We start from the raw sequence: 22,557 nt of genomic DNA, 5'->3' as shown, positions 1-22,557 counted from the left end.
GTGTCACAACCTCAAACAGACAGAGAGAAAGCTATTGACTAAAAGTTCAAAGTTTTAATCCGAATTTGGACAAGTGTTGGGAAAACCAAATTTCGGCCACCGGAGGGGACTAGATCACGCCCCCAGGTGCCCTGAGTGGCTCAGATCTCGGGCGGTACCTCCAGGCCACGCCCTCACGCTCCGATTGGCTGCCGCGCTTGGGCGTGTCAGAAGCTGGACTGCAGCAGCGTGACCCGCAGAGGCCACGCCCCCTCGTCTTGCGTCAGGGCGGGAGGGGCGGCCCCAGGGTCCCACGTGGACTCCCAGGAGGCGGGGCCTGCGCCACGCCCACTACCTCGGCGGGAGAACCCCGTGGAGCGGGAATTGGCCGCCCGAGGAGATCGTGGCGGCGAGGACACCTGGGGCGTGGGGTCTGACGGAGGCGGCGGCGCAGGGGGAAGAGGGTCTCCTCGGGAGTCCAAATTTCCCCCTAGAGAGGACGAGTGGGGAATGAGAATGGCAAACTTTGAGATTCGGGAGTGCAGACCCCCAAGGCCTTTCCTCTCTTAGACCCAGGAGTCCAGGCCCCCAGCCACCTCCTCCCTCAGACCTAGGGAGGCCCACCCCTCAGGACCCTCCTCCAGATCCAGTAGCCCTGGACCCCGATGTCCTCCTGCCTGGGATGTAGAACTTTCAAGGCCTGTCTAGCTCCTTCTTCATCAAGACAAAGGATTCCCAGCCACCCTCAGACCCCTCCCCACCAGCACCTAGCATTCCGGGCCTCTGGCTCCCTCTTCTCTAAAACCCAGGAGCCCAGGGTCCCCAGCCCCTCCTCACCTGTCATCATTCTGTGCCACTGCGACGCCTCAGCAGCCAGGGCTTGCGAGAGGCTAAGGACTCGCTCCCGGTGACCTTCGGATGTCGGCAAATAAGGGGTGGTGTTCCTTGGACTAGAAAAAAAGAGATCGGGGGACGTGTACAATTATATAATGCAGCGAGGACCGCAGTGCTGCGCGTGTCCTTCTGGGAGTTGTAGTCCCTAGCACGTGTCTTTAAAGGACTTTAACCATGGCGCGGCCCTTATAAAAAGCCCGCGTGCATTATGGGATTTGTAGTCCAGTCGTCCTTAAACTTCACCAGATCTCCCGACCCAGGGGCGGAGTTAGATACCTACCCAGTTTTGCAGTTTTGGAAAATGCAGTTCTCAATGCGGATCTAGGGCTTTCTGAACTAGAACAGGTTCTGCGACCTGCACTTCAGTACTCAGGAGACATTAATAATCACGCTTCTCCCTTCCCCTTTGGCAAATCGATTTCCCAGCTCCCTGCCCAGCCCTCGAATTCCTCACCTGCTCCAGGACCCGGAGCTTCTGAGCCATTTCTGGGCTCCAGAGTGTCCTGGGACCGCCTGCAAAGGAACTGGGGCATTAGATTTCCTCGTCTGGAAGTCCTCACGTTCTCATTTTGAGGAGGAAATGAAGGGGGCTCAGAGAGAGGATGAACCTGCCCCCAGAGACACTGACAATGTTTAACTTTACATGCACTCCTGAAAAACAGCGAGGTTAAGAAACTGCCCCCGTCCCCCACACACGCCCTTTTGTGCTCTGGAAAACGGCTTACTTCGAAGAACCCCTGTTCTCCTTATGACTTAGATAAGACTCAGACGACTCCCCCACCCCTGGTTCACCCACGGCAAGGCCAGAAACAGGCCCTCCAAATTAACATTCTTCACCTCACAAATGATTCCCAGAACTGTCTCCCCAAAACTAGGTAGACACAGAGATAAAAGTTTGGTGTTCAGCTGACTAAGACGCCGCCCATTACAAAATCAATCCCAACCGGAAAATCACCCCACCTATGACTTGTCTAATTGCTCCCCAGAAAAGTCTAAGATGAAACCATCCTGCCGAGACGCTCGGATCTTCAGATCTGGGGTGCTCCCCCCACTACAATGGCATGAATAAAGTCGATTTCCCTCCTTGCTCAAAAGAAAAATGATTAATTTTTTTGCCTTTGATAACATATAGTAGCTGAAAAAGAAAAACTGGGCTCCTAATCCAGACTCGTGACCCCCATCCTGAAGGGAGAACGCTGGTGAGGTGGAGATGTTGGCTCTGTCCCCCTCCTCCCCTCACCCCATCCCCCACCGCGAGGGAAGCCAGGGTGCTGATTTCAGCACAGGTGCAAGATGGGGTGAATCTGGAAACCCGGTTCTGGGTAAGGAGGTAGGGGACGTCCCCCTTTTACAAGGAGAGAAACTGAGGCTCTAACTAGGAGCAGAGAACCCATTACCACTCCACCCACCACCCCACTTTGCACTCCATGTTCCCCTCACCCTTTGTTCCATGTCAGGCTGGCGTCTGGCTGGGGACAGCGTCCTGCCCAGGGTGAGGAGCCGAGGCGAAGCAGGGCGAGGGAGCGGCCGGCCACACTCCTGGTTTCTGCGTATTCTCTCCAGCTGCTCCTGAGCACTCATCCTCGGCCGGGCCACCGGGGGCTGAGGAGATGAGAACACCTTGAGATCCCAACCTTGTGCCTCCTCTTTATGTCTTCCCTGAGCCTCTCTGCCTCCAGTCTTGCCCTTTCTAGTAAGTCAACCACCGGACCTTGGAGGGGGTCTTCCTACACCCACCGTCCCCTCACTGCTCGCATCCTCTCATGGCCCCCAAGAACCACCCAGGACAAAAGTGTTCGAGGTCCTGTGTGGCCTGTTCCCTACCCACCTCTCTGGCCTCAACTCCATCAGCTGCCCTATTTGGACCCAAAGCCCGAGCCTAACAAACACCTACTCTTCCCTAGATGTATCAAGCTTCTTCACACTAGTAGTCAGGACCCTGGGTGGCTTGTGTGGGGGATCAGAATTTGCCACGCCAAAATGTATCTCTTCACCCTGCTTATTTTTAAGAACAAAATTCTCAAAAAGAAACTTTAACCTTTCCCCTAACTGCCTAAAGGAATTTAAAATAGAAGGCATGCCAGGACAGGCCACCACCATAGATAACTCTGAGTATGGTAGACAGGGAGGATCCTCGCTAAGCCCATTTTTATCAAAGTTCTCTCTCTCTTGGGTCACATTGTCTATCGATGGCCCAGCAAACATTTGTTTACCAAACATTTGCTTTTCCATCTCCATGTGAATTGTCTTCCTCCTCTTTGAAGTCTCAAATCACTACCCTCAACATCCTCCTTTGTCTTTAGCTGAGAATGGTATTTAAGGTGGTGGCTTTCCCCATTTTGGCTAGTTACTCAGTTTTCCTGGGCTTTTCCCATGTATTCACGTTATTAAACTTTGTTTGATTCTCTCCTGTCATTCTGTCTCATGTCAATTTAATTCCTAGACCTGCCAGAAGGACCCAGAGGGGAGAGGTATAGTTCCTCCTCCCCAGCACTTGTGATGAAAAACAATTCTGAGTCCTCTTGACAATGACAAATGGAGGAAGGGGATGCATTACCTAAACGGTCAAGAGGATCACTTTGGGTTGGCCTTAGCTTCCGGAGCTCTCTCTGGCCCTCAAAACCAGAGAGAAGACACACTCAGGGAGAAGGCCATGTGACAATGGGTGTCATGCTACCACAAGCCAAGGAACTACCAGAAGCTAGGAGAAAGGCCCAGAACAGATCCCTTCCTGGCATCTTCAGAGGGAGTGTGGCCCTGCTGACACCTTGATCATGGACTTCTAGCCTTAAGAGCTTAAAATACAAGAGGGTAGAGATAAATCAAAGAAAACAATATTCACCAAAAAGAAACCAGAACTTGAAAATTTGGGAAATTCTCAGCCTATCCGTATTGCAAAAAGTGAGAGCACATGCTCTGGAGAGAAGACCAAGGGTGTGGCTAGACAACCTGTTTGCGAAGAGATTAGGCATGTGACATGTGGAGTCCATGAATCATCTCAGCAGAAATGCTGCCAGCTTGAACTGAAGGGCACAGAGAGGGGATGAAACAAAGGAAAGCTGTCAGACTTCCGGGGTGCTAGAGGCAAGGAACGGGGCGATACGGTTATCCAGCTGCTAAGATGTGTTATCCTTCAGGAAAGGGGGCAGTTTGGGCACAGATGTGTATACAGGAAGGACTGTACATGACAGATGGAGTTACGCTGCCACTAGTCAAGGGAATACCTGAAGCCTGGAACAGAACCCCCCCACCCCCAGCACCTTCAGACAGAGAACACCCCTGCTGACACCTTGGTTTTGGACTTCTAGCCCATGAAACTTCGAAAGACAACAGATGTGTTGTTTAAGGAAAAAAAAAAAAAAAGCCAAAAATCAGAGGGAGGAGAACTCTTAGCTGCCGTCTCCAACTAGAAAATTCTGGGGAGACAGGTTGGATCAGCTCCTTATTGTGGGACCAGTCACGGCAGTTTACCCACTTACTCTGATTTGGCCACTCTTGAGTCACATGTCCACCTATTAAATAAGTAATGGCCCCTGAGTATCGGCTGTATGTTACTTCTTCACAGCAGCCATATCATCGGCTAGAAAGTCTGCTGTCACGCAATTCCAACTGTTACACATCCACTTGTTTTGAACGTAGCCCAAATAAGCAGAGAACTTTAGCTATCTACAGCCTGCCTGATCTGAACGTTCCACAAAACTGTGCCTAACATCTGCTCGCCATCGATAAGATAAACTTGTGGGGGGCCAGTGGCGCAATGGACAAGCATCTGACTAGGACCAGAAGATGAGATAAATTCGTAGTTGTAAAACACCCCAAGACCAGTGCTGTTCTCTGGAGCTCTCCCGCCCAGAGGCTCCACACAGAGCTGTGGGGCAACAACACCTAGACCTTAAGCCCATTCTGGGATCTCCCTCTCTCCTGAGATTTCCCTTGCCGCCCACCCCCTCTTCCTCTCTGGGCAGTGGCCCCCAGGCAGTAACCTCTGGAAGGTCTCACGCTGTGAGGGACTTCTCCCACGGGCAAACCCGTCAAAGTGTGGACCAAATAAAGCCCGCGTGCGCTCCTGCCACAACGTGGTCATATAATTTTCCTTGCTGAAGTCTGAAATCCCTGGAACTCGCTACACACCCGCTAAGCTCTGGACAGCGGCAGCCCCCGGGCTCCTGAAAGCCAGCCAATCCGGGATGAGCCCGTGTTTTACCAGCCAATCAGCAACAGACACACAACTCCCGCGGCTCGAGGTCCACCAATCCCTAAACACGCCTGGCTCTGAACGTCCACCAATCAAATAGCGTGAACTCCACGCTAATTGCCATCAGCTCTCTGCTTCGCTGGGGGAGACTGTGTCGCCCAAGAATAGGTCTGTCTGGTTCAAGCGAGGAATAAGTTCAGCTTTGTTTCTGATCTCTTTCTTTAATACCTCCACGGTTCCGTTTGTTTGGAGTACCGTTTTCTGCATGGCCAAACCCTTTTTTCATTCATCCAGACTCAGCTTACCTTTTAACAGGCTTCCCAATGCTCTGAGTCCCCGCCGTGAAATGACTTAGGCCAGTCGGATACGCACGAGGACTGCATTCGTGCCTCTCTGCCCTCAGACTGCAGAATCAGCTCTGATTCACGGCTGGGTCCCCAATACCTTCCACAGGGCCTGGCCCCTAGGAGACCTCAGGAAATGCATGGTGAGCAAATGAAGGAATTTGGGGTTTCTTCCGGCAATGGCCACATCTAAAAGCTCAGGCGGAAGGGGACAGGGGCAGCTCCCTGGCCCTTCTGACACCCTACTCGGATTGGTCATTTGCTGATGTCTTTGTAGGCATCAGAATGGTCCTGTTAAGTCCATAAGCCATGTTTCCCGCAGGAACCCTTTGCCAGCTTCAGGATGAGGGAAGCCACAGAAAAACAGGGGTTATGATGCAGAAGGTCACTACAGAGCAAACTCAACTCAAAAGTGTAGGTCCTTGAAAACAGGGACTGGTCTGGGGACCCAGCTTTGTGGGGCATGGCACTCAAGAAGGGTCTGAGATGATGTTTGCTGACCTGAATTGAACAACCTTTCAGTTGGCAGAAGTTCTGGGGGCCAGAGTTCTTTGCTCCCAAGATACCATGTACAGTTGTATGGGTTGCTCACTGCCCAAGGGCTGAGCCCTCCACTGGTACCAAGCTATGTTCCACCCACACAGAAAGGGCACCTGTCTCTAATTCACAAAAAGGCATCCTATAGATTAGCAGAGGCTCTGGCTTCCTAAATCCCCACCTCAGTCTGGATATTCGCACCAGCTGTCTGCCTGCTTCCCCATTTGGCGAATTCTAACTCATTCTTCAAGGTCTCTCCGCCTCCAGGAAAACATCTCCAACGTGCCCAGGCTGTCAGGGAGTTGTCCTCTGGAGTCCTCCAATGCCTCGTGCTTTCACCATCACAGAACACAATTCCCTCTGTTCTGATTGTGTCTGAAGCTCCTCGATGGCTGGGATCTGGCCTGATTCAGCTCAGGAACCACAATGTCCAGACAAAACCCAGTACACAAGAGGCCAGGACTACAACAGCATCAGTGAGAATAATCACAAACAGGAAGCTCAGAATAATTAACGTATTCAAACCTGAACTCCCCTCCTTCCCCCGCCCCACTCCTGCCTGGTAACTCCATTCCTCCAAATGCCCAGGCCAAGAACCTTATTGTCATTCTCCACGCCTCACACCCCATCTCTAATCTGCCAGGAGATCTTGTTGGCTCCACCTTCAAAATCAGCTCCCCAAATCTCTTATCTGTAACTCCAAAAAAAAAAACCCCCAAATCTGAACATGGACATTTGACATTTGTTTTCCTAACTCTGGTGCCAACATCCACCTGGTCCTATTTACGTCACATCACACACGAGGTATCTTGCGGGTCATATTCACTGAGATGTCCCAGCAGACGCTCCACAGCCCTGTTCCTGAAGCCATCCTACTTCCTCAGCTCTCGGAAGGGACAGATGTTTCTCTTGCCTCTTTTCACCGTCTTGTCTTCAGGCCTATCTTTGGCTCTTTTTATTTTTTCACACTGGCAGCCGAGCTAACATATGTTGCTAATCTTCTTTCTTTCTTTTTTTTCTTCTTCTTCTCCCCAGCGCCCCCCGGTACATAGTTGTATATTGTAGTTGTGGGTCCTTCTAGTTGTGGCATGCGGGACGCCACCTCAGCATGGCTTGATGAGCGGTGCCATGTCCGCGCCCAGGATCCGAACCGTGAAACCCTGCGCCCCCGAAGCGGAGCTCGTGAAGTTAACCACTTGGCCACGGGGCCGGCCCCCAAGACCCTTTGCCAAGGAGCAGATGACACAGCCTAAAACTCTACGAAGGCCACCCGCCTCGTCCCCAGGGACTTCCCCTCCTAGCCCTGCCTGAGACGTCCACCTCCAGCTTGATGATGGCACTGATGGCTCGACCAATGATCCCTCTCTCCAGAGTCTCAAGCCACCAGACGTCAAGAGCCGTGATGGCATGTGTCCACTGAGCTGTCTGGCTTCTTTTGTACATGGATGTGTGACACGATGTTTGACTAAACCTTTTCCTTAGAAATAAAAAGTGCTTGATACGTATAAATCTATTTTATTCCACTCCGACTCGCTCATTCCGTAGCTCATTGCTATATCAAAAAAACTTACAACGTTTAAATTGAGATGTTATTTAGAGCCTTTATCCCATTGAGTAGGAATAGTCAGACGTTTTATTGACGAAATGTTAACGTGTTGGACTAAGGGGGCTGCGCCAGACGCCGCTTCAGCTTTTTTATAATACACTGTAGACGCACTGTTTGATCTGTCTAGAATCTGCAAAGTTTTGCATTTTGAATTTCGTCTGGTCCCAAGGGTTTTGGATAAGGTATGAAGCCAGGTATGTCTCGAATCCGACTGCCTCTCAACACCTCCACTTCTAAGTTAGTGGAAGCTACTTGGTCTCTGCCTCCTGGACGAGCCCAGCCCCGGCCCCCACTGTCTCCCCACACGGCCACCAGAGGGCGCCCGTTCCCACTCACGTCCCTCTGCTCAGAACCCTCATGGCTCCCTTCCTCCTCAGAGTCAAAGTCCTCACCTGGGACCAGAAGGCCCAGCACCATCTGCCCCCATTACCCACCTGTCCTCACATCCAGCCCTCTCCCCATGACTCGTTTATTCGGTTCCAGCCTCACTGCCTTTCTTTCTTTTCTTTTCTTTTTTTTTTTTTGAGGAAGATCAGCCCTGAGCTAACATCTGCTGCCAAGCCTCCTCTTTTTTTGCTGAGGAAGACTGGCCCTGAGCTAACATCTGTGCCCATCTTCCTCTGCTTTATATGAGGGACGCCTACCATGGCATGGCTTGCCAAGTGGTGCCACGTCCGCACCCAGGATCCAAACCAGCGAACCTCCGGCTGCCAAAGCAGAACGTGTGTACTTAACCGCTGCGCCACCGGGCCGGCCCCCACACTGGCTTTCTAGCTGCTCCACCAACAGGCCAGGCTCACTCCTGCCTCAGAACCTTTGCAAAGGCTGTTCCCTTTGCCTGTCACACTCTTCCACCAGATATCCCTAAGGCCCCCTCCCTCCCCTCTTTAGGTATTTGTTCAAACATCACCTTTCCAGACCAAGCCACTTACAACTGCACGCCTCCCCCAAGCGTCCCACATCCCCTTACTGAGTCATTTTTCTACTTATTCAGCACTTACGATGTATAAAATAATGTACAGTAAGGTGGTTGTTCATTATCTGCGTCTGACACCCAGTAGATGCCAGATCATAGGGGAAGGGTTTTTTTTTTCTCATCTTGTTCGTGTTTGTGACCTCAGCGCCTAAACAGCTCTATGAAATAGAACTTTCCGCGATGACGGAAATGTTCCATATCTGCACTGCCCGACAGGGTGGCCACCAGCTACGTGTGGCTCCGGAGCACTTGAAATGCGGTCAATGTGAATGAATTTTTAATTTTATTTCATTTTAATTCTTTTAAACTTACAGAGCCACACGTGGCTACTAGCTACCTTACTGGAGAGCAAAGAGGATATTTAATACATATTTGTTGAATGAATAATTGATAAATGAATGAATGAATGGAGTCCTTACTATATCCACATACTATTTTCAACCCTTGATAGGCATTCATCTAGTCTGGATCCTCACATCAGCTCTGGATGGCAGATACTGTGATTAGCTCCATTTTGCAGATGAGAAAATGGAGGCACAGAGAGGTTTAGTAAGTGACCCAAAGTCATACAGCTTAGAAGTGGCAGAGACAGAATTCAATCTCGACACTCTTAACAAATCGTGTTCTCTCTGCTCTGAGGTATGGCCTTAAAACTTCCCTCTCCCAGTGTTTCCCCAAGAGTGGGGGCGTCTGTGGCAGTCAGATGAAAGGGTTACAAGATGGACCTTCGGGGACGAGATGGACCGCCTACCTTGGTTCCTGGCTGCGGGGAAGGGAGGCGGCGACCCTCAGGGCTGGAGGCCCGGGAGGCCCTTGGAGACCCAAGACCTGGAAGGGCAGAACAGGACTTGGTGAGGACAGGGAACTCCAGCAAGTCCCACCCAACCGAGGACACTCACCTGAGCGAGGGCTGGAGAGGTCTCTGTCGCCCCCGGGGGGCCGCCCCCAGTCAGCCTCAGGGGACCGGGGCGAGCTCAGTTCCACAGACTCAGTCAGGCTCTGGAGGGGTCGGGAAAGGGGAATAATGATTATCACTATCATTATTATTCCCATTTTTCAAGCACTTAGCACTTCAGACACAGCGTGAGTCAGATTAAGATTGAAAACCAGGAGCCAGATGACCTGGTTTCAAATCTCAGCTCTCTGCCATTTATTAGTTGTGTGACCTAGCACAAGTTACTTTACCTCTCTGGGCCATATTGCACGTTTGGAAATAAGGATTGAATCCACACATGTAAGGCGCTTAGAACAGTGCCTGACACATAGCAAGGCATTATAAGTGCAAGTTTTATAATGATTTTGTATCTGGGGCTGTGCTGAGCACCTTATCAGCGTTATCTCATGAAATCCCCTCAACAAAGCTATGAGGCAGCAATTATGATCCCTATTTTACATATGGGGAAACTTAGACTCAGAGAATGAGGTCAACAATTGATGTCACAAAGACGGCAGAGCTGGGATCTGAACCCAGGTCTCCTGGGCACGTGATCGGATGGTCAGGATAAGCAGCGGCTCTAACCCAGCTATGACAACAGTGGCTCCTGCTTCCTGAGGGCCTACTCTGTGACAGACACTTTCCAGTCACAATTTCTCCTTACAGGATCCTGCAAGGTGGGGGTGATGATCAGCCATGTCTGGTAAATGTGTATCGAATGCCTCTCTGGGAGGAAGGAGCCCCGGTGGGTAGCGTTTGCCAGTTTCTGTGGTGCAAACACTTCCACCACGGTCAATTTCAACGTGACATCAATTGCCGTCATGTGTCGTCAATTGCCGACGTGACATTGTTGAATGTGGAACTGAGAAGAGACGCACGCAGTTGGCTCTGGGAGGTGCTGGAAGCTGACTCCAGCACACACTGGACTATGGTCACAATGTAACAAATAAGGGAAGAGGAGCTTCCAGAGCTTAAGAGACTTGCCTGAGGTTGGTTAGCTGATCAAGCGAGAGAGAAAGAGGCAAGTGGGTGATGGGTGGGGCCGGGGGCAGAAGGGACAGGAAGCTGGATGGGGACAGAGGGGTGTGGGTCTCACCTCCCTCTCCGAGGACTCCTCGCCTTGGACTGCAGGGGATGGGGAGTCGGGCTCAGTGTGCGGGGGCGGTTTCTGCGGGTCCCCCAGACCCGCCAGCGTGTCCTCCACCATCCACAGCTGCTGCTGAGCAGATGCTCTGTCCTGGGGGGAGGAGAGGAATTTATCACTCAAAGGTGGGAAAATGCGAGCAGGCTTAAAGTTGATAGACCACAGAAAGGGCCTGAAATCAGCTGGAATCTATTTATGGAGTCATAGATGGACTGTGGGTGCAGACGGAGGCTATTGTGTGGATTTCCACAAATAGATATCCTGTTGACCCACCACACGAACACTGTTATCATAAACGCCGTCTTCTCCATGCTGTTCTTCAGCGTCACCTCTGTCATAAATAGGTGATCCTATAAATATATATTAGTCTGTTTCTGAATACCCTATTCTATTCCTTTGGTCCATTTGTCTAACCTCACATAAATACTACATTGTCTTCCTAACTGTAGCTTTACAGTCAGACTTAACGTCTGGTCGTGTTAGTCCTCCAGCTTCATTCCTGGAGGTGGCCTTGGTTACCCTTGGCCTTTTGGACTTCCTGATATAATTTAGAATCGGTCTGTCAATCTTCCCCTACAAACCTGGATATGTATTGGGATTGTAGATCCCCATTGGGGAAATCAATTTGGGGAGACTCCAATCTTTATATTATTGTATCTTTCCTATCCATGAACATGGTATATCTCTCCATTGCTAAAGGTCTCCTTTCATTTCTCTCAATGACGTTTTGTGGCTTTCAGAGTAGATGTCTTGCCTATCTCTCATTCTATTTCTTCCTAGAGATTCAGATGGTTTACATTAATTGAAAACGCTACTGTTTATAAATATTTATTTTCTAATTGTTGGCGCTAGCATACAGGAAGACAACTGGTTTTTGCAAACTATCAGTGCATTCAGTGACCTTGCTGAATCTGCTTATTCTAATAGCTTATCCGGAGGTTATTTTGGGTTCCCTACCTATATATGACAGTTGTGTCATCTGTAAATAACAACAGCTTTACGTCTTCTCTGCTCCTTATCCCTTTGGTTTATTTCTCAGACTCACTTGCACAGTCTAGGACCCTGGTACAATGCTGACTAGAACTAGTGATAGCAGACACCCTTGTCTTATTCCTTATATCAGGGGGAAAGTTTTCTTTTTCTTTTCTTTGTTTTTTTTAGATTTTTTATTTTTCCTTTTTCTCCCCAAAGCCCCTCAGTACATAGTTGTGCATTTTTAGTTGTGGGTTCTTCTAGTTGTGGCATGTGGGATGCCACCTCAGCGTGGCCTGATGAGCGGTGCCATGTCTACGCCCAGGATCCAAACTGGTGAAACCCTGGGCCACAGGGCAAAGTGGAATGCATGAACTTAACCACTCGGCCACAGGGCCGGCCCCAAGGGGAAAGTTTTCAATATTTCATTGCCAACTATAATGTTTGCTGTGGGTTTGTTACAGACGCCTATCAGATTAAGGAAGTTCCCGTGCATTCCTACTTTGCAGAGAGTTTTTATCATAAATGGATGTTAAATTGTGTCAAATGTTTTTCCTGCAATTATTGAAATGATCATGTGGTTTTTCTCCTTTATTTTGTTAAATGTGGTGAAACACACGGACTGATTTTGAAGGGTTACATTAACCTTGCATTTCTATAATAAACCTAATTCGGTTGTGATGTATTGCTCTTTTCATATATTCCTGGTGCCGAGTGATATTTAACACCAATAGGTGGGGGATTAGGGTTGAAGGGTGGATTTTAAGAAGAAGTGGGAGGGGCTTAGCATGAAGAGGGCGGGGCTTAAATCTGTGAGCATGCATTTAATACTAGAAGTCAAGGTTTTTAACTAAAGATACATGATTTAGAAACTCGCTTGCTAGGCTTAGAATGAAGAAGTGGGTCTGAGGCTAAGCAACGGGGTTTATACTTTGGGAGTGAGTCTTGAACCAAGGGATTGGATTTAGAACTGGAAACTCCAGAGGATAAATTTCACAACAAACGTTAGGATGCAGAATGCAAGACAGGAACTTGCAGGATGGGGACAGGGCTGAGGGGTGGAATTTTGACATGAGGGCAGGGCTTCAAAATAAGAAGAGAGATTTAGAACCAGAGGGGAGAGTGGTTCTGAATCTGAAGGTAGGACTTTATTATTATCATTTTTTTTTTTTTTTTTTTGCTGAGGAAGATCGGCCTTGAGCTAACACCTGTGCTAATCTTCCTCTATTTTAGGTGGGATGCTGCCACAGCATGGCTTGACTAGTGGTGTTAAGGTCCATGCCCAGGATCTGAACCTGTGAAGCCTGGCCACCAAAGCAGAGCTTGCAAACTTAACCACACAACCACCGGGCCAGCCCCTGAAGCTAGGTCTTAAAATGAAGGACGTGGTCTTAACTACACTAAAGTAGGGTTTAAAAGGAAAGGAAAGGACACAGGGGGAGAAGCTTGGGATAAAGTGGGAGGGGCTTTGATTCTGTGGGAGGGGCTTAAATGCCAGAGGTTTTCCGGGTGAACCTGGAATGCAGGGTGGGGTTTGGGGGTTTGGGGCAGGATGTACCTGGGGGGACCCGAGGTGCAGCAGGTACTCAAGGGTCTCTCTCAAGGTGCCCAGCTCCTGCTCCAGGCCGCTGTATGTGTCCCAAACCCGCTCTCGTTCCTCAGGTCCCAAAAAGGGGAGACACAGAGTTAGCCTGCCCACCCACCAGACCTTGCCCCACTCCATCTCTTCCCAGCTGAGGAGGAGGAAGGAAGGCCTGGCCCCTGGTGCCCTGGAGGTATAGGGACTACAATTCCCAACAGCCTCTTTGCTCCAATTACTGGGAACCCCAGTGTCTATATGGAACCTGCCATTCCAATGAGCTGATAGTGCAGACAAATAACAGCTTTGCCTGAATCCTCTGGATTACCTCTGCATTCCCCTAGGGTGGCAGAGTCTACAGAATTCTTGGGACACTCAAGACCACAGATCCTATGCACCCCTGGGCAGAAGAAATCTCCCTGCCATTTTTTTTTTTTTTTGAGGAAGATCAGCCCTGAGCTAATATCTGCTGCCAATCCTCTTCTTTTTGCTGAGGAAGACTGGCCCTGAGCTAACATCCATGCCCATCTTCCTCTACTTTATATGTGGGATGCCTACCACAGCATGGCTTGCCAAGCGGTGCCATGTCTGCACCCGGGATCCGAACCGGCGAACCCCAGGCTGCCGAAGCAGAACATGTGCACTTAACCGCTGTGCCACGGGGCCAGCCCCATCCCTGCCATTATTAATAATAATAAAAATAATAATAGCAGCTGAAAGTCTTTACTAAGCACTTACCATGTGCCAGGCACTGTTCTTAGTGCTTATCTAATTCTTGTGAGGTAGGTACTACTGTATTAATGTCTTCATTTTTCAGATAATAATAATTATAGCTAACACTTAAATATTCCTTACCATATGCCAGGTAACCTAAGTATCAAATATTCATTCACTCATTCATTTACATGTATTTATGAAATCTCCACAATGACTCTATAAAATAAACACCATTTTTATCATTTCAAGTTTACAGAAGAGGTATCTAAGGCCCAGAGGAGTTAAGTAAATTTTCTAAGGTCACCCAGCTACTATGAGTAGGAGCTAAGATTCAAAGCTAGGAAGCCCAGATCAAATTCACCCTCTTAAACCACTAAATTAAGTCCAGCTGTTCCTTGGCTGCTCGCCCCTCACCCCCTAGGACTGTCAAGACCACTGGTTTAAAATTTGTGGAGCGGGGAATTCTCAAGAACTACCTTCCCATAAGCCTTTGGGAGCAGGTCCCCTTCAGTAACAACCTGCAGAGTCCTGGAGCCTCCTGGAAGGGCATGCCCATCCCCAGATGCTCACCTGAGTCAGGTGACAAAGAGTGGCCCTCACGCTGACCAGTCGGTCCTGCAGGAGGCGCTGGCGTCCCCAGGCCCTCCCTGGAGCCGCGGCCTCCCTGGTTGTTTGGCTCAGCTGCTGCCTGGTCAACTCCAGGGCTGCTTCTAGCTGCTCCTACACCGAGAGGGAAGGTGGGTAGACTCCTGAAGCCACACCCAGCCCCAGGGAGAGAGAAAAGAGGAACTCTCCCATATCCTCCACAGGCATGCTGGGGATCAGGAAGGGCTAAGGGCAGGTGGAGAGGCCAGGTGGCCCTTCCCCCATCCCAGAGCCCAGTACCTTCTCCTCCTGCCTCTGGTCTATCTCCTCCTGCAGCCTCCTCAGGAGCCGGTCCTGCCCACACAACTTGGTCAACAGAGTCTGGAGGAAGAACGGCAGCTATTTACGGACCAGATCTGGCTCTTCTCCCTGCCTCCCTCCCCCCACCCCCCATCTAGAGCATTCTCTCCTTAGCTCTGGGAACTCAGCAGGGGTTGGATCAGGGAGCACTTACATCTGTCTCCAAGCTTTGCTGGAAGGTTGAGTCCAGGGGGGGACCTGGCTGAGGAGAAGGAGAAAAGGCAGGTCCCTATTGTAGGCCAGTGCTGAGCCAAGCCCTGTTTCTACTGACAGACACCTCTCTCCCTATTAGCTTCATTCTAAGCTTCAGTAAATCTCAGAAGACCAGTTCCCAGATTCTTGGCTTTAGGAAGATCTAATGGACTATTACCAAATAGCTATAGAAAATGTTATAATTAACAGAGAAAACTGAGACATTTCCTTTATGACTGAGAATAAAACAAGATGCTCACTACCACTGTTCCCGTTTAACACAGTATTAGCAATCTTGACCAGTGCTATAAGATAAGAAAAAAAAAAAACAGAATTATAAGGACAGGAAGGGGAAAGATAAAACCATCATCCTCTACAGATGATATGTTCATCTACCCAGAAAAACTAACAGAATCAAAGAGTGATTAGAACAAATAAGAGAATTCGGCAAGGATGCCAGGAGCAAGATGAAGCCACAAACGTGAATAGCATATCTCTATACCATCGATAACTAGAAAATATTACTTAAAAAGAAAAGAAGATACCTTTCAAATAGCTATTGAAAATATCAGGAATTTAGGAGTTAACTAAGAACCCATAAGATCTCTATGGAAAAAGATCTCCATAGCAAAGAAAGCAAAAGAGGGGACTCCAGCAGACTGGAGGTGCCCCAGGATACCTACCAATAAAACCATGGAAGCCCGGGTCCCAGGAGGTCTTGGGGGCAGCTGGAGATATGTGGAGGCGCCAGAGGGGACCTGGGGGGGATACTGAAATAAAGATGTTTAGAGATTGGCATGTCTTAGTAACAAATATTACAGTGGATGTGTCTAGATTAAAGTGCCTTAGGAGACACTCTGAGGTTCCAAACTGGGCCCCCACAATTTCCTCAACCACGTGTTCTCCAGCTGTGCGCCACTGTGGGGACACAGAGGATGATAATAAATGGACAAGCCTGCCTAAACAGCCCCAGTGGCCAATGGGAGTTGCAATCTACTCTCACTCTCATATTTGTGGTTAGCCGTGGATATTCTGGGCTACAATCCCATAATGCTCAGAGAAAATAGTAGGTGACCAACTTGGAAGGATAAACTGGAGACACAAAGCAGATGCAAACCACACTACCCTTCTGAGCGCTGTGTTGGAGTAGAGCATTCTGGACTACAATCCCCATAATGCTTAAGGGGTAATGACCAGAGACCAGCCTGAAAAGAAAGCCGTGAGGACTGATAGGAAATAAAGTCCACTCTCTCTCACATCTGAAGCCAGCTGTGATTATGATGAACTACAATCCCCATCATGCTCAGAGGGCGATGTCCTAGAGCCCAGCCTGGAAAGACAGCCCTGAGTGCTGATGGGAGATGTAGTATCCCCTCCCCTTCACCTCTCCAGCTCACCTGTGTTCTGGCCTCCTGACTCCAGTGCTGGGGACTCCTGGGAGGCCTTCCTGCCCCAGCCTCAGAGGAGGGTCCTCGGCGGGGAGTGGGTGGCCGGGAAAGCGTCTGGCGCTGGCGGCCCCAATCCAGGGGAGGCATGACATCGATGCGACTCAGTGGGGTATGGGGTCTGGCAGGGGGGGCTGTGTCACCTGAGGAGGGAGGGGGTCTGCGTGCAGGAGCAGAACGGGGCCGGGGGAGGCTCAGAGGGGAGGGAGGGCGAGAGAGGGGAATGAACAGGCTGTGGGGAGGAGAGAATCGGAGAACTGGGTCAACTAGAGTCCCCTCACTCCACTGCCCGCCAGGTCAGCCTCAAGGATGTGTTTCCCTTCAGTATGTGTCACTGTCCCTCTAGAGTAGAACCCTCCTCTACTGCCCAGATCCTGAATAATTTTCTCCTTTGTGGCATCTCCTCCTTGAGACTTCACCCGTACAGTTTCAACCCGCAAGACCCAGCAACTCACAGTCACAAGACAAAGCACTAAGCCACGCCCCTAGTCACTGCCAGTCCCCGCCCTTCTCAGGCCACGCCCCCAACATCTCTTTTCGTCTGAAGCTCAGCCCTATAGAACCTTCTCATCCCAGACTCCTGCGTCCAACTCACTCCGGGCTCCTCGTCCTCCGAATCCGGGGTCCAGATTGGAGATCGGCCGTGGGGCTGGGAGCCAGCAGCCCTGGTCGGCCACGACCCCTGGAGAGCCGAGCCACCTCCGGCGATTCTGAGCTGCGCCCCTCTTCCCCTCTTCTCACCTCCGGGGGACCACCGGGGCCACCAGGGCCCTCCCCAGGCTGGGGACGTGCAGGTGACCTGGGTCGCCCACTAGCAAATGGGCACAGAAAAAGACATCACTCCTTTGAAACTCGTAAGAGCCTTTATTCTCGGTTCACACGTAAGGACATAGGGAGCTAGACAGAAAAAAAGGGGAGGTGGTGCGCTATAAATCATTGTCCCCATATTGCAGACGGGGAAACTAAGGCCCAAGTATGAAGTGACTTGTGCAGGACCATAAGGTCCATCCAAGTGGCTGGACCCAATGCCCCAGAGCACTATGAACCTCCAGCCTGAAAACTGGGGCCTGCCAGGACTGGAGTTTTTCTTTTTATAGCTGACATTGTTTAAGCGACAGCCCCCAGGGGGTGGAGACTTCTGAGGGAGCCAATCAGAGAGTGTGGAATATTGACGGAGGGGCGGGACCAAAGAGTGGGCTGAGCTTAGAAGAGACTTTTTGCTGATTGGAAGAGATGAAGTTCCTGGAGGTGGGGCCTGGAAGGCGGAGTCTCCCAAGCTGAAGACGAGTGATTGGACGTCGAAGGGGCAGTGCCTCAAGGGGAGGAGCAGGGGATAATTAATGGACTCGGATTGGAGGTCCAGGGTCAGGGGCGTGGTCTAGACCTATACGCACCAATCATCACCCTCCGCGCGGGAGGCCCGGCCCAGCGCCCGTAGCCAGCCTCTCAGGTCCTCTAGCGTGTCAGCGGCCAAAACGTAGGTCCTCATGCCTGGGTGCTCTGCCTGCGGGAAGAGAAGCTGGGGACCCAGACGCCCAGGCCCTCTACAAAGGGGGATGCCATGGACCCTGGTCGAGATCTTTTATCTCCTATAATGGATGCTCCAAAGCCTGCCCCCATCACCTAGTGCCTTAGTGCCCATGGGGGATGGACGGACTCACGGTGAAGGTGAAGCGCCGTCCTCGGGGGGCTCCTGGCCCATCTGGCCTGATACTGTAGCTAGGGAGTAGGACGCTGCCCAGGACGCTCTCCTCACGGCTGTCTGCAAAAGAGGGGCTGGGGTCAGGGATCACAAGGGATCTGGAGACCGAGAGGCTAGAGGACAGGGAGGGGTGGGACAGGGGCCCGTCCACCCCTGCCAACTGGGGCACTGACCCTTGTAATAGAATAGGCAATGGCCGGAGAGGACGAACCAGCGGCGTTTCCAGAGTCGAAGCCCGGAGCTGTCCTGGGGAGAGAGAGTGGGAGGAGAGGCCTGAGTAGAGAGGAGAAGGAAAAAGGAGACAGTGACACTTAGGGACAGAGACCCAGAGAGAGGGGAAGAGCAGAGACACATGTTTGATGTGATAGATTCAGATGGAGAGCTGGAAGCCAGCGTGTTGTGGCTGAAAGGACACAGATTCTGGACACAGTCCGACCTGAGTTTGACTTCTAGCTCCACCACTTTTAAACTATGCCCTTCAGCAAGTCATTTCCTCCCTAGGTCCCTCATCTGTCAATTGGGGATTGAGAAGTTACGGGAAGGTTGGAACGAGATATTGTACCACATGTGGGTAGGGGCTTCATACACCAAGACTTGGTCCGATTATTCTGGAGCCTGAGACAGAGAGGCCAGGAAGGTGGCACTGAGCCATAACCCAAATCCTGTGTCTCCCCATTGCTTCTGCTCGAACTGCTCCACCATCTTCCACCCTACGCCCCTCTTCTCCTCTTCAATCCATTCCCACGGAAGCCAGCACGATCTTTGAAAATTATGTCAGATCATGTGAGTTCCCTGCTCAAAACAGAGTTTACCACCACACTTAGAATAAACCTCAAATTCCTTACCCTAGTGTACTGGCTGGCAGGGAATCTAGATTTGGGCATGCGTAAAAATTACCAGGAGGCCTTCTTAAAACACAAGTTCCGGGGCCGGCCCTGTGGCACAGTGGTTAAGTTCGCACGTTCCACTTCTCGGCGGCCCGGGCTTTGCCGGTTCAGATCCCAGGTGTGGACATGGCACCGCTTGGCACGCCATGCTGTGGCAGGCGTCCCACATATAAAGTAGAGGATGATGGGAAGGGACGTTAGCTCAGGGCCAGTCTTCCTCAGCAAAAGGAGGAGGATTGGCAGTAGTTAGCTCAGGGCTTATCTTCCTCAAAAAGAAAAAACAAAAAAAAACACAAGTTCCTAGAGGCCAGCCAGGTGGTGCAGTGGTTAAGTTCGCATGTTCTGCTTCATCAGCCTGGGGTTCACAGGTTCGGATCCTGGGCATGGACCTATGCACCACTCAGCAAGCCATGCTGTGGCAGGCATCCCACATATAAAGTAGAGGAAGATGGGCACGGATGTTAGCTCAGGGCCAGTCTTCCTTAGCAAAAAGAGGAGGATTGGCGGCAGATGTTAGCTGAGGGCTAATCTTCCTCAACAAAAAACAAAACACGGGTTCCTGGGGGTCAGTAGATCCAGGGTGGGACCTGACAGTGTGCATTTCTAGCAGGTTCCCAGGTGATGTTGATGCTGCTCGTCTAGGATCACACTTTGAGAACCACCGCCTTGCCAAACCTCCTTTCCCCTCGCCCAGCTCCAAACCCCAAGCTCTGACCTGCTGCAGCGCCTTTTGCTCTCGGACTCCCTCTGCCCCCCAGACCTAAGCCTGATGGGCTCCTTCTTGGCATTTACTTCTCAGCTCAAATGTCATCTCAGAGATGCCTTCCCTGACCAACTGTCAAACGTAGCTCTCAGCCCTCAGCCACTTTGGAGCACATCCCCCTGTGTCATTTCTTCACAGGACTTCCTACTCTAAAGTCAACCAGTCCATTTATTTATACATGAATTTATTATCCATTCCTGCCCCGCCCGCATCTTGAATGTAGAGTACATAGACACTTGTCTATATTATTTGCATAATATGTGCCCCAGGGCTTGGCATGTTGTAAATATTCAAGAAGTCATCATTGAATGAATGAATGAAACAATGACAGAATAATAGGAGAAGCAATGATAGAAAAAAAAAGAAGACTCGAATGAGAGAAACAGCGGACAGCCAGAGGCACAGCCTCTAGTGTCACTGGCAGCGTCCTTTCCTGTCTCCGGTCTCCCGGTCACCCCACCTGCTTGTGAAGCCAGCCTCGGATATGCACGGGGAGGTTGGGATCCCTTCTGAGCGCATTGCCCCTCTTCCCAAAGGCATGGACCTTGCTGACTGCCCGGGTGGGCTTCTGAGGAGAGAAGGAGGACAGAAGTGAACAGGGCCTCGGGATGCGCTTGGGGGGGCAGTGCAGCAGGACGAAGACAACCTGAGGCCCCCGGTCAGCTGCCCTCAGAAACCAGGTCAAGGAGGGAGCTGAGTCTTGAGATCGGAGTTGGGTGTGCATCGTGCAGAGTTGAGAGATGCTCTGGATGGGCAGACGGAGGAGTTCGGAAACAAGGAAGCGGCTACTGGCTGATGGGGAAGGAATTTGGGAATCAAGAGTTCACTGCCAAGGAGAGGATGCCCTTGGCCTCCAGAGTCAGGGATGTAGCAAGTACATCCTTTGGGATCTGAACTGGAAATCCTGCCTGGAAGATCCCCATCATCAGGAGGGACCTCCATGCTGAGTCCCTGGAGATGGGTCACCCAGAATCGAAGGACGCCTCAGTGCTGGGTAGTGACATCCCTTAGCAACCATGTCCAGGGTGGAGAGATGGCTCGGAACCTCTCCCAATAGACGAAGCCCCCTCCACCGGCCTCCCAGGCACCTATAGCCAGAATCCCACAGGATGCCCTGCCTTGGGGATGGTCCTGATCAAGGTCGGAATCGAATTTGCGGATTCTGAACTTGGGAAACTGGAAATGAGAGAAGAGAATGACAGGAGGACAAGGAAATAAGTGTCCTCACTGAACTTTGGGCTGGGGTGACGATTTGGGACAAAGGGTCTCAGGCCCCGTGGGGTCTTACTGTCAGAGAAAGGTCCTTTCTTATTGGATTTCAGAGCTGGTTAGATGGGATGGCCAGAGATAGGCCAGGGAGTCCTCAGTCATAATCGAGAGTAGCTGCCACTTCTGAGTTCCCGGGGTGGGAGCAGGGGGGAACCTCATGGCTGGGGAGTGGCTCTATTTTAGCAACCAGAGTCAAGCCGGATTATTCCTCCGGCTTCAAATTAGGAAAATACAAGGGGTGGGGACAGTTGGGAGTGGCTCTGAATTCCTAGCTGCAACTGGTAGGCAATTTGGGACCTTACTTGGCCTGCCAGACCCCAGCGCTAAGGATCCTTGCTCTTAACAACCAGAGTCCCTGGGGTGGCACCGAACCCAGGCCTAGGAACCAGGGGGATGTGGCAGCCCACAGCCCTGCCCCGCTCCCCAGCCCCACCAAGAAGGTCCAACCTTGGTGCTCAGGCTGCCGAGCGAGGAGATGGTAGAGGCGCTGCTGGCCAGGCTGAGGCTGCTCCGAGGTCTGCCCTCCTCCATCGAGGGCTTGGGAAGAGAAAGAAAGGGACTGTGTGCCTGTCTCTGCAGCTGACCCGGCTGGGGACAGAGACGGGTCAGGGGCTCGCAGGTCGGAGGAGGAGGCTGAGGAGAAAGAGTCTGTTGTCTGGGGCCTGGGGGGCTGGGGGAGGCCCTGGCCCTGACCGCATACCGAGAGCGATGCCAAGAGAGGTGGGCGGCACTGGCAGCTGCGGGGAGGGGGCAGCTGTCTGCAGCCCAAGATAGAGAATAGGGGCTCCTTTATTCTTGCCCCCTGCACCCTAGGCAGGAATTTGACCCTCTCTGTTCTTAGGGACCCCCATTCCCTGCCTCTTTCTGGTTGCCCCTAGCTACCTGTCTCCTGCCCTCCCACACACACACCTAAACCGTCCCCACCAAGCCCTGGGGCACCACCCAGGAATGCACAGCCAGGCAGCCCCTCCCGGCCCAGCCAGGAAACTTACCAGCTCAGGGGTCCCAACAGCACAGGACAAGAGAGTGGGTGCTGGGGCCACAGTCTCCCTCCTTCCCTGTCTGTTAGGTGCTGCCTCTCATAGTCCTCAGTCTCGCTTCTCACCTGCTCCCTCACGCTCTTTTTGTCTCTGTCTCTCCTCTCTTACGGTCTCTCTTTCTTTCACACTCTCCCCTTCTTTTAGTCTCTCTCTGTCTCCAGTCTCACCTTCTGTCTCTCTCTCTAATCTCGGTCTCTTCCAGTCTCTCTGTCACTCATTCTCTCCCCCTGCCCCCATATCACTTTCTCTCCCAATCTTTCTGTTTCTGTCCAAATCTTTTTCTCTCGCACTCACGAGAGTCTCTCCCTCTCTCTCCCCCTCACGATCTCCTCCTCTTTCTCTCCCTCTCTGGCCCTCCACGTCTTCTCTTTCCTCCTCTCTCTCAGATTCTCCTTCTCACTTTCTCTCTTCCTCTCTCTCCCAGTTTCTCTTTCCTC

At 51.3% G+C, this 22,557-nt stretch overlaps 1 protein-coding gene across 3 annotated transcripts; it reads right to left on the bottom strand.

Moving 5' to 3' along the window:
- Positions 1-32: 32 nt before the first annotated feature.
- PLEKHA4 (pleckstrin homology domain containing A4) lies at positions 33-22,444 on the bottom strand. Of its 3 annotated transcripts, none has more exons than XM_046680781.1 (20): positions 22,073-22,444; positions 21,528-21,713; positions 20,272-20,379; positions 18,335-18,407; positions 18,121-18,221; positions 17,854-17,963; positions 17,055-17,270; positions 16,412-16,691; positions 15,698-15,784; positions 14,977-15,024; positions 14,763-14,843; positions 14,448-14,597; positions 13,140-13,238; positions 10,562-10,702; positions 9,431-9,530; positions 9,283-9,359; positions 2,314-2,475; positions 1,328-1,386; positions 817-929; positions 33-469 (listed from the first exon to the last, which is right to left on the bottom strand). In XM_046680781.1, the coding sequence occupies exons 2-20, from the start codon at positions 21,609-21,611 to the stop codon at positions 207-209; spliced, it is 2,352 nt and encodes a 783-aa protein (XP_046536737.1). In that variant the 5' UTR covers positions 21,612-21,713; positions 22,073-22,444; the 3' UTR covers positions 33-206. The 3 variants fall into 3 exon arrangements, with proteins under 3 accessions (XP_046536737.1, XP_046536739.1, XP_046536738.1); XM_046680783.1 differs by having other exon boundaries at positions 21,528-21,668; XM_046680782.1 differs by having other exon boundaries at positions 21,528-21,617.
- Between the last annotated feature and the right edge of the window lie 113 nt (positions 22,445-22,557).

The sequence above is a fragment of the Equus quagga genome, chromosome 13 (genome assembly GCF_021613505.1).
Source record: "Equus quagga isolate Etosha38 chromosome 13, UCLA_HA_Equagga_1.0, whole genome shotgun sequence".
Lineage (NCBI taxonomy): Eukaryota > Metazoa > Chordata > Mammalia > Perissodactyla > Equidae > Equus > Equus quagga.
The sequence above is the reverse complement of the archived record's forward strand: the minus strand, read 5'-3'. Positions and strand labels throughout refer to the sequence as shown.

Bases quoted from the DNA above. Each gene is read 5' to 3' on its own strand.
- PLEKHA4 (XM_046680781.1), bottom strand. From the start codon at position 21,611: ATGGAGGAGGGCAGACCTCGGAGCAGCCTCAGCCTGGCCAGCAGCGCC. The intron at 14,598-14,762 runs GTACTGGGCTCT...CTCTCGGTGTAG, and splicing joins ACCAGAGGCAGGAGGAGAAG to GAGCAGCTAGAAGCAGCCCT. The intron at 930-1,327 runs GTGAGGAATTCG...CTTTTTTTCTAG, and splicing joins AGCTCCGGGTCCTGGAGCAG to TCCAAGGAACACCACCCCTT.